The 17,397-nt window shown below is 33.6% G+C and overlaps 1 protein-coding gene across 6 annotated transcripts in view; it reads left to right on the forward strand.

Annotated features, from left to right (window-relative positions):
* The window catches only part of ANO5 (anoctamin 5), a 100,193-nt gene extending 83,000 nt beyond the window's left edge, over positions 1 to 17,193 (forward strand). For all 6 annotated transcript variants that reach the window (XM_059931269.1, XM_059931270.1, XM_059931274.1 and 3 more), the window contains 5 exons: positions 3,870 to 4,000; positions 7,154 to 7,359; positions 9,024 to 9,202; positions 10,618 to 10,723; positions 13,457 to 17,193. In XM_059931269.1, the coding sequence (XP_059787252.1) occupies positions 3,870 to 4,000; positions 7,154 to 7,359; positions 9,024 to 9,202; positions 10,618 to 10,723; positions 13,457 to 13,678 (844 nt within the window). In that variant the 3' untranslated portion in view covers positions 13,679 to 17,193. The remainder of the gene's footprint in view (positions 1 to 3,869; positions 4,001 to 7,153; positions 7,360 to 9,023; positions 9,203 to 10,617; positions 10,724 to 13,456) is intronic.
* The last annotated feature ends 204 nt before the right edge of the window (positions 17,194 to 17,397 follow it).

A 17,397-nucleotide genomic window follows, 5' to 3' on the forward strand; every position in this document is an offset into this window, starting at 1 on the left:
GTTAATTGGAAAATAGTACTGAGAAATTTCCACATTGTACAGTGCAACAGAGAGACAATGAGGTTAAAAATATTAAAGTGACAGGAGGCTATATAGTGGCATCTACATTAATCTGCTAGTAGTTTCGGAAAAAGAAAATTGAGTAAATAGTGGAGGAAAAAATCCTTTGAATAGGTAATTGCTGAAAATTTTCCAGAAATGAAGAAAAACATGAGTTCCAGAAATGAAAATGAATCCTGAGTATGAAGCAAAATAAATAAAATTAAATTCACACTCAGATATGTTATGGTCAATCTACATAACGTCAGAGATAAATCATCTTAAAATCTTTCAGAAGAAAAAGGAATGCCATCTACATTCAATAGATTTCTCACTAATAACATTAGATGCAAAAGTATTTTCAAGATTCTTAGTGAAATAAAATGTTCACCTTAGATTTCTAGAAGCATTTTAACTATTACATAAAGTACAGGTGAAATAAAGGCATTTTTAGACATGAAAAAACTAAGAGTTTACATTCATAGACCCTCATTGGAAGAACTACTGAAAAAAGAAATGAAAGTGTGGAATGCAAGAAACATTGGTTAGTACAGCAATTGGTAGCTCAAAAAAAATGTAGTACTTTGGTATAAATCTTTAATATATATGAGATTTGTATGCTGAAAACTACAAGTCCTGTTGAAAAAAAAATTACATCTATGCGAGTGGAGAGAAACATGTTGATAGATTGGTAGACTCAACTTATTAAATATGCCAGTTATCCCCCAAATTGATAAATAGATTTGTTATTCCAATCAAAATATCAGTAGGATTTTAGTAGATATAGACAAGTAGATGCTAAAACTTATATTGAAGACAAATGAACTAGAATAGTCAAAACAAATTTGATGAAGAAGAATAAATTTGGAGGAATTACACTTCAATTTTACGACTTACTATAAAACCATTTAAATCAACGTGGGATTGTTGAAGGGATAGACATATAGGTCAAATGGAACAGAGATTGAAGAAATAAATCCACACAAATATGGTCATTTTATTTTTGACAGAGGTGCAGAAATAATTCATTGAAGAAAGAACAGTCTTTTCAATAGCTGGTGCTGGAACAACTGGACATCCATATGCAAAATAACAAAACTCCACGAGTTAATTCAAAAATTAACTCAAAATGGATCATAGATGATAAAACCATTTTTTTTGAGAAAGCAAGGAAGTGATTACAAAATTCAACATGAGGGTTACTATGTGGGGATCAAGGGGTTTGTAATTGGAATGGAACACATAAAAGCGCTTCTGTGATTCCTAGCAAAGTTCTCTTTCTTGAACTGGGTGGTCTCTTTTCCTTTGTGAGTCCAGTTACATGCATGCCCATCTTTTTGATATTGTCTCAAAAATCTCAGGTGTTCTTTTCCCTTTTTAGCATTCCTTTTTTCTTTGTATTTCGGTTTTGATATAAGCAGAAAATGTGTTCCTTTTAATTCACACATTTGCTACAGTATTTCATATTGTCTTATTTGTTAATTTTTGCCAATTTGGAGGGTGTAAATGATATCTCATTTTGGTCTTATTTTGCATTTCCCTGATTAAGAACATGAATGAGCCTTTTTTGACCATATGTGTTTTCTCTTCAGTGAAATGCTTATTTGTGTTGTTTAACCATTCTTCTACTTGTATGTTTATCTTTTTCTAATTGATTTGTAGAAATACTGTATAACTCTGGTTACTGCGTTTTTGTTTGTTTGCTTTTTGGTTATATGTGTTGCAAATATTTTATCTCAGCACAAGTTTTGTTTTTTTATTTCTTAATAGTATCTTTAATCACAGTTTCTCATCTTTAATACTATTGACATTTTGGACCAGATAATCGTTTGGTGTGAGGTGCTGTCCTTTGCATTGTAAGATGTTTTGCAGCATCCTTGAACTCTACCCACTGTATGCCAGTAGCCCACCTTCCCCCCAGTTGTGACAGCCCACAAGGTCCCTTTGTGGGCCAAATCACTTCCAGTTGGGATCCACTGCTGTAGATGGACAAAAGTAGATACTTAGAGCAAAATTTTTATCAGTCTTTTCTTTTATGGTTTAGCATTTTTAAAGTCTCGTTTAATACACCCTTTCCTACCTTAAGATCAAAAACCTATTCTCATATAATTACATCTAAATATTTTTAGCATTTTAACATTATTGTTGCCTTTCTCTTTTAAATTCTTAATATACATGGAAAAGATTTTTGTGTTTGATATGAAGGTCAAATTTAATTTCTTACACACACACACACACACATAATATATATACATATATATTATATATATATAATATATATCATGTTACCATTTATTGAGAAGTCCCTCTTCCTCACTCTCCATGATCTGCAATACCATTTATGCCAAATGGCAAGTACAAGGCTATTACTAGGCCTCCATTCTGTTCCAGGATTTGTTTATCCCTACACCAATACTACACTCTCTTAATACAGCTTTATAATAACTCTTCATATCTGGTGGGACAGGTTTTACTAACTTATTCCTCATCTATAGAATATCTTGACTATCCTTTATCTTTTGTCTTTCTGTGTAAATTTTAGAAACATCTTGTCAGATTTCACATGGGAAAGTATTTTGGTTTTTTGACTGAAATTACATTCCAGTTGTTTCAATAAAACAACTGACATTTTATTATGCCAGGTCTTTTTATTCATGAACATTTAGTTTGGACTTTAATGACTTCAAATAAATATTTAAACTTCGGCATACAGGTCTTATAAATCTTTGGTCAAATCCATTTCTAGGTACTTTTCATTTTAATTGCTATTGTAAATGGTATCTTTCTAAAAATTATATTTTCTACCTGTGTTTTGTGGGTATATAGGAATGCAATATATTGATAAACTCTATTATTATTTCTAATAATTTTTGTCTAACTTCATTTGGGTTTTCTATGCAGATAATCCATTCACATTACTGTTAGTAATCATAGATGTCTCCTCTATTTCCAATTCTTTTGCCTTTTTCTTTTTCATCTTATTGTGCTGGCTAAGATCTCCAGTAAAGTCTTGAATGTGATCATTCACACCCTTATTTTGTTCTTGATTCTAAAGGGAATGCTTCTAACTTTTCCCTATTAAGAATGATGTTAACCCCAGGATTTTGGTAGATGCTTTTGGTCAGATTGAGGTAATTTTCTTCTTTTCCTACTTTTCAGTCATAAATAGGTTTTAGTAGGTGATTGAAATACATCAAATGCATTTTTCTTCATCAATCAACATGATTTTATATTTTTCTCCTTAAATTTGTTAATATGGTCTCTTACATTGATTGTGTTTCTGATAAAAATAATCTTTTTGTTCCTTAAGTAATCCAGTATTATCATGATATATTTTATATAGTATAGAATTTAGTTAGGTAATATTTTGTTTAGGATTATTGCGTTTATTTTCATGTGTTAGATAACCTCTTCCTTCCCTAGTCATACATTTTCTATTGTAACCCACTTCTCATTTCCCCAAGTGGCCTTCTGAGTATCATGACAACATAAAGGTTAGTGAATTAAATAGATAAAAAACCATCCTGTAGTGATCCTCTCCTCCACGTGCTCTTTAACAGAACTGTCTCTGAGTAAATACATTTCCCTGCAGAGAGTCAGGGTTGTCTCACTTTCTCAATCACCCAAGTAAAGATCTTTTGCCCTCATCAAGTACTGTGAACAGAACACAAGGCTCTGACTTGGACTTTAGCTGTAGTCTTACCTGTACATGTTCTGTGATCTAAACTTACTTACCCTCCCTTACCGCCATTTTTTAGATCTAACACTGATTCTCTGACCCCTTTCTTTTAAACCCTATTTCATGTATTTACTTTTATCACTTCCAACAGCTTTGTTCTGAATTGGTGGAGACGCCGAAAAGCTCGAACCAACTCTGAAAAGCTATACAGTCGATGGGAGCAGGACCATGACCTTGAAACTTTTGGTTCTCTCGGGCTATTCTATGAGTACTTGGAAACAGGTAATTTTCAACCACTGCCTTGAAACATGGAATAGGCTGAGTAAAATAAGTATTTTTCAGCTCTTAATATTTCTTCCTACCTTGCACATAGTAGGTGTTCAGTAAATCATTGGCTAGTGGATGAAAAGATAGATGGGTGGATATGGAAAAGATTGGTTCAATATTTCTATTTCCCACCAAATAGAATGCAGAATGAAATTAATTTCAAAACACCAATCTCAGAGATATTTTTCCTATCAATTTAATGTTAATACTGTTGAACCAAATAAAGTAAGGATCACTTTTTTTTGTGGAAACAGTCAAAATATTTATTGACAGATGAATGGATAAAAAAATGTGGTATACATATACATATGATGGATTTTTATTTTATTCAGCCTTAGAAAAAACAAATCCTGCTATACGTGACAACATGGATGAACCTTGAGGACACTATGCTAAATCAAATAAGCCAGTCAACTGTGTGATTCCACTCCTACTCACATGAAGTACTTAAAATAGTCAAACACATAGAATCAGAGATAGAATGGAGGTTGTCAGGGGCTGGGGGGAGGGGGAAATGGAAACCCGTTCAGATAACACTTAACAAGGGCAGATTTGTTTTAACCTAAAACAGAAGAAATGAGTGCCAGTTACAAACATTCATACAAATCTCCAATGTCAATTCTTGAGAAAGATCTTAATTTAATGCCTTGTCCAACTAGATTATTTGGCTTAGGTTTTTGTTTTGTTTTGTGGCAGAGTCCTAACCACTGGACCACCAGGGAATTCCCCTTGGCTTAGTTTTAATGCTTTCCTTTTTTTTTAAATTTTTATTTATTTATTTATTTATTTATTTTTAATTTATGGCTATGTTGGGTCTTCGTTTCTGTGCGAGGGCTTTCTCTAGTTGTGGCAAGTGGGAGCCACTCTTCATCGCTGTGCGCGGGCCTCTCACTATCGCGGCCTCTCTTGTTGCGGAGCACAGGCTCCAGACACGCAGGCTCAGTAATTGTGGCTCACGGGCCCAGCTGCTCCGCGGCATGTGGGATCTTCCCAGACCAGGGCTCGAACTCGTGTCCCCTGCATTAGCAGGCAGATTCTCAACCACTGCGCCACCAGGGAAGCCCCAGGGCTTAGTTTTATAAGGCAGAACACTGTCTCTCCCTCCATGTCCACAGGAGAGAGGGAGTGTTGCCATATCTTTCTGAGTCTCTTTTTGTTAACTATGAAGACTTGCATTTTTTAAGGCTAATCTCTGGAATTCTGTTATAAGTAAGGATCACTTTTTAATACCTGTCTCAAATTACTTTAAGCAGCTTTCTCCTTTCATTTGCCTCAGTGACTGCTCATAGAAAGAATACATCGAAAAACATTTACAGAGTCTGACATACCTTTAGTGTATGTCCCTTGTTTCAGGCTGAAAAGAAGAAGGCTAAAAGCAGTTATGCAAGGGAAACCCAAATTGAACACAAGAAATGCATAAAATATTCTAAGGATTGAAAAGAGAAGAGACCTTGAGGTGAAATTTTAGGAGAGATAATAACGGGGACTGCTTGTGGAGTCTACTCAGGGTGTTTCCTCTCAAATGTCCTTCTCTCTTTCTTTGGTGGAATTAAAGAGGACTGTTTTCCCAACTTATTCTCATGGCCCATAAAAGTCATGGTAGAATAACGGAGATGACCTGAATTTGTTACTGATTCTCCACTGTAACACATACATATGATACCTGGATAAAAATAGGTAAATCAGGACAAATAGGAAGAAGTCTCCAGTTATAAAATTAGGTAGTCCTTGCTTTCTGGAGTAATAAGGCTGTAATTTTTAATTAATTGCTTATGTTTCAAGTGAATTTGTGCATAAATGTATCAGAGATTATAACTGGAATTAAAAGATGAAATCAGGGTTTCATAATAAGATTAACTACCATTTATTGAGACACCACTAAAAGTTAATTTATTCTGGATATTTTACATACATTATCTCTAATCTTGAAACATTCTACAGAAATAGTCATTTTATCTTAGAGGGTACTGAAACTTGGATAGGTTAAGTAATTTGCCATGGGCCACAGAGATTATAGGTAAAGATCTGGGATTTGAACTTAGAAATTCAAGCTGTTTCTACATAATACTTTGTCTTAACTTTCTATTCCTTGATTCAGTAGAGAAGTCAGGAAGGAGGCAGTTTGTTCCCTTGGTTTAATAGATGACAAGACTGATTCTAATGAGAAATCTTATGAGAAGAGCTGAAATCCAGAAACACTCAAGATCTAACTAAAAATAGAGGACTAGTGGAAGATTCTTTTTTTCTTTTTTCCTTCAATGGAAAGCCATTTTTTATATCTCTTATTATTTTTTCTTCACTCATGTGGGAAGTTTGCCAGCTGCATGCATTCTTTCACCCCAAGCACTGATGGAAACAAAAGAAGAAAAATGGAGAGAGAAGCCAGCTTACACAGGTGTTAAGCCTCAGTGAGGAAAGAGAGTAAAACTTATTTAGAAAGCTGTCAAGTTAGTACAGAAGATCAGGACCTTAACAAATACCTCATTCCAGGATATGTATGTTTCCTTTGCCCACATAAAATTTATATATATTTCTGATGCTTTATATGATTCATTTCCTGATTTGTTGTCAGATATCTTGTTTGTTCTACCTTTTCCTCTGTTAACATCTTCAAATCTTAAATAATGCATTCGTTCATAAGGCTTATAGTTGAGTGTTTTTATATACCCCAAACATACAAATGAGTAGGTCATTATCCCTGATCTGAAAAAGTACATAGATCAGCAAAATAGAAAACTTGATTACCCCACTGATGTGCCAATACCCATGTAAATGCTAGGCTAGCATAGACCTAAACATAGACCATAGTAAAAGACTGTGTTTTATGAATAATAACCATATCTTATCTAACAAGAATAAATGCTTTCTTCAGACAAGCAGGTCTCAAAAGAAACAGCAGGTATGGAGCTGAGCTATGCATGACCAGCTCAACAAATAAGTCACTGTGCTTCCTGTAGGGAAGAGGACGTGGACAGCTGGAAAGAGGCCTGGAGTGTTTTGCTGATGTAGATCCCTCCAAAATGAGGGAAGTAGCAGGAGTTAGGCAGAGTGTTCCCCGTTTTCCCCTCCACAATAATGAGTTTGTGAATTTTTCTTTTATCCCTGCAGTTATCCAGTTTGGATTTGTTACATTATTTGTGGCCTCTTTTCCTTTGGCTCCTCTTCTTGCTCTCTTGAATAATATAATAGAGATTCGAGTGGATGCCTGGAAGCTTACGACTCAGTACAGGAGACCTGTAGCTGCTAAGGCTCATAGCATAGGTGTTTGGCAAGACATTCTTTATGGAATGGCTGTCCTTTCTGTTGCAACTAATGTAAGTAGACCTATTTCAATGGAATAACTGTACTTTTTTCTTTTCTTGAGGATGGGGAGATGTGAATGATGTTTAACTCAATCTTTATTTACATTGATTTCATCATGGTCCATAAAGGTAAAACATCCCTAAACTTTTATGTGCTAAACAACATAGGCAACTCTATGACATGCAAACTCTTAGATATACAAGGAAAATTGTAAAAACATGCTTATTAAAATACCATGATATAGTTTCATAGCATGTGACAAAGTAGACAGAAAATAAGTAATGGTATAAAGGATTTAATAATACAATTAAAGCTTGATTATACATAAAGTTGTATACTACAAACAGAATACACAACATTTACCTGTTATTTTTATGGAGCACTTATTAAAAATGATAATAAAACTGAATTCCCAAAAGCAGAAATTTTACAATGAATATTCATCTACAATAATGGTATAAATAATGAAGTTGATATAAGATAGCCAAAAAAGAAAATTTAACCACTTAACATTCACACTTCCAAGGAAGCTTATTGTACAAAGATGAAATAAAATTGAAGTTATAAGGAGAGCTTAATTAAAATGAAAACCTATCAATATTTTCCTAGCTGATTTTAGGAATCAGCCAGAACCATATTTATAAAAACTGTATACCAATAAATACTTTTATTATTGAAAAAGAAGAAGGAAACCATGAACTGAACATGTAACTTATGAAACTAAGAAAAAATGTAAAACCAATCAATAGAAAGTAGTAAGAAAGAATTAATGAAAATATAAACAGAAATAAATTAGAAAACAAACAAAAAGCAATATAATTGCTAAATAAGTTGAGTTGGTTCATTGAAAAGATAAACAAAACTGAAAATCTCAAACAAAAAAAGAATTACAGGGCACAAGTGAGAAAATTATAAGAATGTTATGTATGCATTTATTCTAATAATTTTTAAATCTATTTGAAATTGTCACTTTTTTAGAAATAAAACTGCCAAAATATATTCAGTAAGTGCTAATAAAACATGAAATGGACCAGTAACTATAGAAGCAATATTAAAAGATTTTTAAAATCTACCACTAAAAATTTAGATGGCAGAGCCAAATGGTTTTAAATTGGCTTGTCTTACCTAAAGGAAACATGACATTTATAGTATTCCAGAGCTTAGGAAAAGATGGGAAAATACCATTCCTATGGCATCAAATACTGAAATTAATTGCACTGGACTGTGGGAAATTTACCAGTACATGGTCTTCTCTTTCTTCGTTCTCCATTCCCTACACACACACACACACACACACACACACACACACACACAAGTCCAGTCAAGTAAATTTGGTTAAGGAGAGTAGAACTGTGTTATGAAATAATAAGAAATGTAAGAAATAGCAAGCCATGATGGAAAGAGATAGACACAGGCATAGTGTTTTGGGAGACAGATACATTTAGGTTAAGTTTTCAATGTAGCACTTTCTAGCTATGAAATCTTGGAATACTGATTATACACTATAAATGAACTATTTTATGTTCTAGGTCAAAGACTCATATATTAACTTGATTAATAATAGCATTCTAATCATTTTGCATCCATAATACATATGGAACTGAAAGATATACAAATCAGACATTTGTAAAACTGCATTGTTAACTCATGATCTCCCTCTTGTTTTGTCCTTTAGGCTTTTATTGTTGCATTTACATCGGACATGATTCCCCGTTTAGTTTACTACTATGCCTACTCAAAAAATGCCATTCAGCCTATGAGAGGGTATGTCAATAACAGCCTGTCAATATTCCTGATAGCCGATTTTCCAAACCACACTGTACCTTCGGAAAAACGAGACTTCACCACTTGCAGGTTTTCTCTTGTTTTCATTTTGCTTTTTAAATGTATTTCTTAAGTTCTCCATTTCCTTCATGTCTTACAAAAAATATATACTTGGGGCAGTAAAACTCCTGGATAAAGTGCATCAATTCTAGAATTCACACATTGTATGGTTCTGATTTGAAAAAGTAGAATGGCCAAAAGTAAGATAATATTATGGGTAGAGATAATGTCAATTTTGAATTGTTTCTTATTTTCTAAGTTTATTGGAAAAATTTTCTTCAACAAATGCCTCCTTGGTCCCAAGTTGTAATATGTATAATCATACAGCATGGTCATATTTTACGTGCATTTAACCTACTTGAATTTAACTATGTGTCCTCAAAAAGAGACAGAGTAAGGAAGAGAGATATAACAATATGATTAGTTCACCAGCCATCCCATTTAAAATGTTTCTTCCATGTAGGGAGTGTGAACTTGGATTTGTAAACCTGCTGCTTTCACACTCAGTGTCTCATGTACTGTGAGGATCTTTTTACTCTAGGATTTAAAGATCATATATATTTATTTATGTATGTGTGTGTATGTGTATATATATATATATATATACATACATATATATATATATACACATATATATACATATATATATATATATATATATATATATATATAGTACATCAAGTCTTTTAAACTTAAACCTTAAACCAACTGCTTCATCTGGGATTCCAACAACAACAAAAAAAAAACAGCAAAATGTTGCAACACAGGTAGACAAAAGCATTGTTATATTCTATATTTATATAGAGAGGAATCATAACATGGGCAGCTGTCAGATTTCTTGATGTCATCACTTCCTACCTGAACTGAATCTTTGAACATTAATATCTAGACACTTGCAGAAAAAAATGAACTCACAAATTGAACACCAAGAAAACCCCAGAAGGATAATAAGGAAAACAAAAACAATGCAGTGTCATATAAGCCGAGAAAATAGAGTTTCAAGAAAATAGGAATGGTCAACAATGTCAAGTTCTATTCTTCACAGGTCAAATAAGATCTGGATTAAAATGTTCCTTCAGTTTAATGATAGGAGACAGTTGGTGTCGGTGGAGTGATGATAGAACTAAGTGTGTTAAGGACTAGGAAGAGAGGGAATGGAATGGAAAGAGCAAATTTTGCTGACTCTAGAGAAACTTGTCTCTGAAGGGCCAGAGAGCAGTTTCACTTGTGTCTCCTGCTACATATATACTATACAAAAGTAACATATGGCTATTATTTTTATCTGTATAGGAAAGATAAATGTATCATAATAGCAATTATTTTCCTTTGACTTGACTTTTGTTGTCAACTGAAAGGGTCTCTTACAAGAAATAATATGAATTTATACTAGGTCTGTTTGTTTGAAGTTATAGCTTACATTTTGCATTTATTTCCATTTTTTTCAGGTACAGAGATTACAGAAATCCTCCTGATCATGAGGATAAATATTTTCATAGTATGCAGTACTGGCATGTCCTTGCTGCTAAGATGACCTTCATCATAATTATGGAGGTAAGCCTTTATTAACTTTCATGCCAGTTAGTCTCTTTTCTCCCTTTAGGCATATATTTCTATGCATGTTTGTTCCGCAGAAAATTAGCATTATCTCAATAGACTATTTTGAAGGAAGTATTTGTTGTCATAAAAAGTAAGTTAGGAATATTTTAAGTACAGTGGATTGCCTCTTACTCACTTACTCTTGTTGAAGATACCAAGGTAACAGAAAAGAAAAAGTAAGACCTTTTTCTTTGAGGTCAGTCAGAGGGCAGAGGACCCACTTATTTTACTGAATACCTATTATTAATAAATAGTGGTTCCAGAGGCTATAATAATAACTTTGTAAGTTTGGCTTTATTATTCACCCTTGACAAATGAACCAACAGTCAGCAAAATTAGTTAGTTGGTTTAAAGATAATCGGCTAATATTAGAGCTGGGTTTCAATGCCAGATGTCTCACTGCCAAGCCTCTGCTCTGTCCACTGTATTATGTTTCCTACCTTGTGGAAAAGCTAGGGTAATTATGGATATAAGGCATGCAATACAAAAGAACCAGTACAGAGGGGGTATTTGACTAAGTTACAAATTGAGTGCTACAAATCATAAGACATGAAGGCCAATAAGGGAGAGGTAAATAAATGTTAGGCATTTTTTCACTCGACAGTAAAGGCCAATAATAGACTAGATAAGTCTAATGCAAGAAAACACAAATTCCTATCAGTTTTTGTTTAATTTGTTTTATTTTTATCAAGGTTATACATGTAAGTAATTTAAATCCTCACCCCTCTCAGTTCCTTATGAATTTATCACTTTCATTCCCACATTTTCCATCAGCGGTTTAGATCACCTTTCAGCCTGGTAAATTACAAAAGGAATTCTTTGGAATTTTTGTTTCTGTTTATTTTTTTTGATCATCCCAGGCTCCGACTCACCATCATTCTGGGACTTCTCTTCAACTTCTTTTATACTGAATACTATATTTTCTTCAATCTATTATTCTTCCATTCTTGAATTACTAGCTTATTTTGATAAAGCACATCTTTCATTAATTTTCTGAGGAAAATAATGGACAATTTTTGAGAACTTGAATATAAAATTTCTTCTTTTTCCACATAGATAATTAATTGGTATAGAATTTTATTAAAAGTCATTTTCCCTCAAAATTTTTGAACCAACTTTTTTTAGGTATTCCTGAAATTTTCCAAGACATTGCTCTATTTTCTGTCAGCTTCTAGTGTTGCTATGAAGTACAATACCATTCTAATTTCCCATTCTTTGTTTATGACTTTTTTATGTATCAGTAAGCTTTGAGGATTCTCTCACTAGTCCTTCTTTTATGAAACTTCACAAGACAGTCATGTGACGTTGGACTATTAATATTAATTGTTCTGGACACTCACTAAGCCCCTTTGACCTGCAAATGTAATTACCCTTTAAGTTGAGAAAATTTGCTTGTACTATTTCTTTGATAATTTCCTTCTTTTCTCTGTTCTATCTTTCTGGGACTTCTGTTATTCAGATGTTACAACTGTTTTGAAATTCTATTATAATTATCATTTATTTTCTCTCCTATAAATAGTCAGGTTCATATCTTTGTCTTTTTATTCTACTGTTCTCTTGCTCTCATCATTATCTAGGTATCCTCTTAGTTCCTATTCGTGTGCTTCAGTCTTACCCTTTCACGTTAGAGACTTTCTTACGTATTTGGTTGTTCTTGGCAATCTGCTCATATTTAAGAGTGAAGCAAAGAAAGCCGATTATAAGCTTTGTGTGCATACAGGAAGAACGTCACTTGGGTGGGCTTCACTCTAGGGTGATAAAGGGGCCTTTTCATTTGAGACCTACAAAATTTTGATATCTATAATTCTAACTTCTCTGATTAGTTATTTTTCCCAGAGAAAAAATCCTCCAACCTTCTGTTTGTTGAGCTATTTCATGACTGTGTTGAGAGCCAAGAAAGGCAGGAGGGACTAGAGATCTCATGGTTCAGAATGCTGAATTGCATTGAGTTGCCCTGTTTTCAGTATGGTGCCACACCTCCATCTTTCACCATCTCTGCTGCCTGTGAGTTCACAGCTCTCTGTCTTAATTTCTGCAGAAAATATAATTTCTGCAGAAAATAAGGTACTCAGTTGCTGCCAGGGTGGGGTTGGAGAGAAGTAGTTCCTGAACATGGTTGAGAGAGAGGCTCTGAAAATTCATCTGCCCCTTATACAAATTTTTAAATAAGCCTCTTATTTTTAACTCCACCCACACTACACCTTCAAAGTCCTTAGTACATTCTTTTCTGAACTTTTCTGAACTTTTCTGATGATTTGAAACAAAATTGGCTTTTGTCTTGATCTCTACCATCACTGTATCACCAACTGCAAATTTAAGTGCCAGCTTTCTTCACTCTCTCGAAGTCTGTTATCACTGTTTCCTCCCTTTTTTGTGTGTCTTTGTGAACAATACAATTTTTAAATTTCTTTACAAATATTTTATTAGGTTTTCAGGAGGAAGCATAGATGAAGTGTATATTCAATAACCACGTTCAACTGGAATCTCTGTAATCACATATTTTAGTATATATTTGCTTAATGTTGGTCTTTGTAGGAAAGTTCCAGGACAGGGACTATATCTCTTTGTTTTTCCTTCTAGCTACTGTATCGAGCACAGTTTGTTGAACGAATGAAACAATTTGTACGAACATCTGCTGAACATTTGACAACTCTAGCAGTGTGTCTGATTTTCTTTTGTTTCCTCTAGCATGTTGTGTTTCTAATGAAATTTTTGTTGGCGTGGATGATCCCTGATGTTCCAAAAGATGTCGTGGAAAGAATCAAGCGAGAAAAGTTAATGACTGTCAAGATTCTCCATGACTTTGAGCTTAACAAACTAAAAGAGAACTTGCGAATGAATTCTAGTGATTTTGCCAAGCATCTCATTATTCAGGAAAACAAAGTACATCTGGCTAAATCAGCAACCTAATCAACATAACAAGTAAGCCGCTGGTTGCCTGTCTGGCTTCACAGTTTTCCCTGGGTTTGGGGCCAGAAGCTGTGTGTCAATTTTACCCTTTCTTCTTTTTTTCTTAACTCAAAGTTTTTGTACACTCATATAGAGGCCAACTTAGTGGAGGCTGGAAGAATACCACTTGTCTGCTTCATTGGCTGGGCCCTCCCCAGATATTGTTTTCTGGGGTTCTATAAATGATTGTTAAATGTATGTGTGAAATCAGAATATTGGAAGATCATGGGATGTTGCAGTTTAGAATTAAACACTGGATGTGAGCTGTCCCATCACCTTCCAGTGCAGCTGCACATTTTCATGGTCTTCATTCTATTGGGTTGTGTTATATCTCTGTCCCATCAAGAAAAGTGTTGGGACAAAAAGAAAAGAAGTGAAGAGGTCTATTGAGCCATATATATATCCTGCCATTTTAGACTATGCAGATGAAAAACCAATATCAGATGAGATAAGAAAACATACATATTAAAAATATTGGGTAAATATCATGGCAGGGGTTTGTTCCCAAAATCATCCTGAATAAGGTAAACTTCCATCAGAATTCCAGATAGTCCTTCCAGGTAAATACAAAATTGATTTTTCAAGAGACTGAACATTTGGGTTTCAGCAAAAGACTAACAACTAATTTCTTTAAATATAACATTTCAGAAACAGTAGTTTTAAGACTGGATTGTCTTATCTGGGAAACAGCATTAAGAAGGTATTAGATTGTTTCAGGTCTTTAAGTAAATGAAAGACATAGAGAAGTGAGTGTGCCTTCTTAGTATTTAATGAATGCAAGACAGTGTATATTGATTAATTTATTGACTTCAATCTAAAAAATCATTGAATTATTTTTAAAAATAATTTTTCTTCCACAACACCTATTTTGCATCATGAAGCCTGTTTGAGCATTAACTATTTGCATAGGTTAGGTACAAGTTGTTTATGAAATTCTATCTCGTTTAAAGCAGTCTCAAATCTTCTAATGAGTTTACAATTTTTTCTATTGATGCACTGCTGTACAATGCTCGGTGCCTTGCTCCTATGCCTTTGCCCCACAAGATGTGGTTGTACTGTTGATTTGATGCGATGTAACATCTCAGGTGTGAGCTTCTTTTAGAGAAATTGTTAGTTTAACATCAATCACAGAGCTTAACACCAAATATGGATCAACCAAGTAAGAATGAGGTGATGGATTTGATAGCCAAGTAAAAAAAATATATTCGTTGAATTATTTCTCTCATATTTAAGCCTGTGGCACATGTACCCCAGTTCTTGTTCTTCTTTCCCTTAAAAAATACTTAATATATATTTTAAACACTATAGAGAGATGTAGTTTAATTTTATAACATTTGAATCTCTAGTTTCAAATTACACTTCATTTTCAAAAGAATAGTGTTTTTTAATTGCACACAAAAGAAGAAACTTTATTACAAGATTTTTTAAAAAGTAGTGTTTCATTATTTGATCCTAATACGATTTTATAGAATTGCCAGTATTAAGTGTATGGCAGGTAGTATTAACTAATGGTCAGTATTAAGCATTTAGAACCGAGGATTATGAAATTATAAAACCATGAGACAGTTACCCCAGTATTGGCAGTAATTTATCATCCACTGGGTAGATTTTATGAACATTTTTGCATAATTTGAAATGATCTCATTATTGAAGAATGATTTCACATGTGGAGATTATTTTCTTTGAGAGGACCAGTTAGTGTTACTATGAAATTAGCCACAGATGCAGTATTTTTGCTTGTTAAAGCAAACTCTGTTACTATGATGTTGTACAGCTCATACTGCTTCCTTCCTGAGAGCTAATAAAAATAAGGAAGAGCATGGAAATCAGTTTCTCAGATATAAGGTTTAATTTTCATAGGTTAACAGTGTTTATAGAGCTAGACTGCAAGATAAATAAAGACAAGTTTAATTCACATGGTTATCTGTACATTGCAATCTTAAAACAAAACAACTCAAGTGGCGGGTTTCTAGGATGTACGGAGAAACTAGCAAGGGAAGAAATAGTTTTTAAGATAGGTAAATAGTTCCTATGATAGGTAGATATTTTCCTTTTAAAATGCTGACAAATACTTTCTATTCACATTTCAATTTTCTACCAAGAAGTTTCTCACATCTTAAAAGGAAATACAAGTATCTCTCACTTTCCTAAAAGCTTGATAAACAAAATCCGAAGCCAAATCGATTCAGGCAGATTTGTCTTGTCTAGTTAAACCCATTAGTTATTGTAAGAGGGCTGAGTTGAGCACCTGACTACCAGGTGTAAGTTGATATTTATCAGCATGGCAGATGTTTTTATAACTCAATCAAATCCATAGTTATTTTTTTCAGAAATGTTCCAGAAATCATTTGAGACTTTATTTGAAATAATATGTAGTACAAAAAAAAAAAAAAAAAAAAAAACTCGTTTCAAATGTCATCTCAAATTTTCACCTTCATCAGTTTTTCTTTGCACAAAAGAAGCAGAATCCATTTCAAAACATTTCTTTTAGAGGAACCCATCAAGAAGAGGGGGGTGTCTTAATTAAATGGAATGCTATCTTATTTTTGCTGCTTCTCGTGACTCCTCTTGACTTTAACAGTCTTCTTTTAACTAAGCCATCAAGCAAATTATCAAGGAAAAGAAAAAGGAAAGAAGAAAATAAAGAAGAGGAGGGACAGAGGAAGGAGATAAGAGTTCCCTCCTTATGAACCTGTGTGTGCTCCTATGGGGAGAGAGGTGTTGTGAGGTGCATTGTGCAGCTGTGGATACTAAGAAGAATGTCTCTTTCCCAAACCATCTGATGAGGGTGAGAGAAAAGCCAAAGAAATTTCAGGTTGAAAACTATTATATGTCAAAAGTAAAACTTTGATTTCAAAGTGACTTTGTAGTGTCAGCTGCCATGTGTAGCCCTGGGTCTCTGTTGATTACTCCAGTTGAGGCTGAGGAATTTGTGCCACTGATTCAAAAGGTGAATATATTGTTGTGAAAGAACCTCTTTTGTTTTTAATCGTACCAGTTATTATGTCATCAAAGAATGTTATTAAGGAAAATAGCATTGCAAGAAATACCATTGGTCAGGCTTAGATGTCTGCTCACATGAATCCCTGTTGCTGTTATGTTATTTTTTTTTTTCTAGATGGTATTTTACTCCACTACTTTATGTGTAATAATTCAAGTATGTCAGTTATTCCAGGATTATGTAAAAATTCAGGAGAATATTAAAGCGTGGTTCAGTGTGTGTTAGATACCTGCTTCCCTCTCCTAAAACTGTTCAACTAGGTGTGTCTTTCCTATGAAAGATTATGTGCCATGGTGTTAACCAAGAAAACAAGTGCTTTCTTTTCTTCTCTTTCTTTCTTTCTTCCATTTTTTTTTGCAAGGAGGGTGGTATGCAGGTACACAGGAAAAGTATCTCTTAAGTTACATATACATAAATTTTATAAATCTCAAGAGATTCAAATATGCACAATGAATAAAATAGTAATTTTAAACTACATTTTGACATGAGCTCAGTTTATTCTTACAGTAAAACATTGATATACTTTTTCTGAATTTGAGTGTTCTAAGAGGTTTTGAGGTCATTTTTTGTTGTCTAGAAATATTAAAATGCATTACGTATAACATGTTTAATTCACAAAATTACATGTTTGTCCCATTTAGAGATGCACATTCCTTGAAGAAAGAGTCTAGATGGTCCA

Source organism: Balaenoptera ricei, chromosome 8, assembly GCF_028023285.1.
Source record: "Balaenoptera ricei isolate mBalRic1 chromosome 8, mBalRic1.hap2, whole genome shotgun sequence".
In the NCBI taxonomy this organism is placed as follows: Eukaryota; Metazoa; Chordata; class Mammalia; order Artiodactyla; family Balaenopteridae; genus Balaenoptera; species Balaenoptera ricei.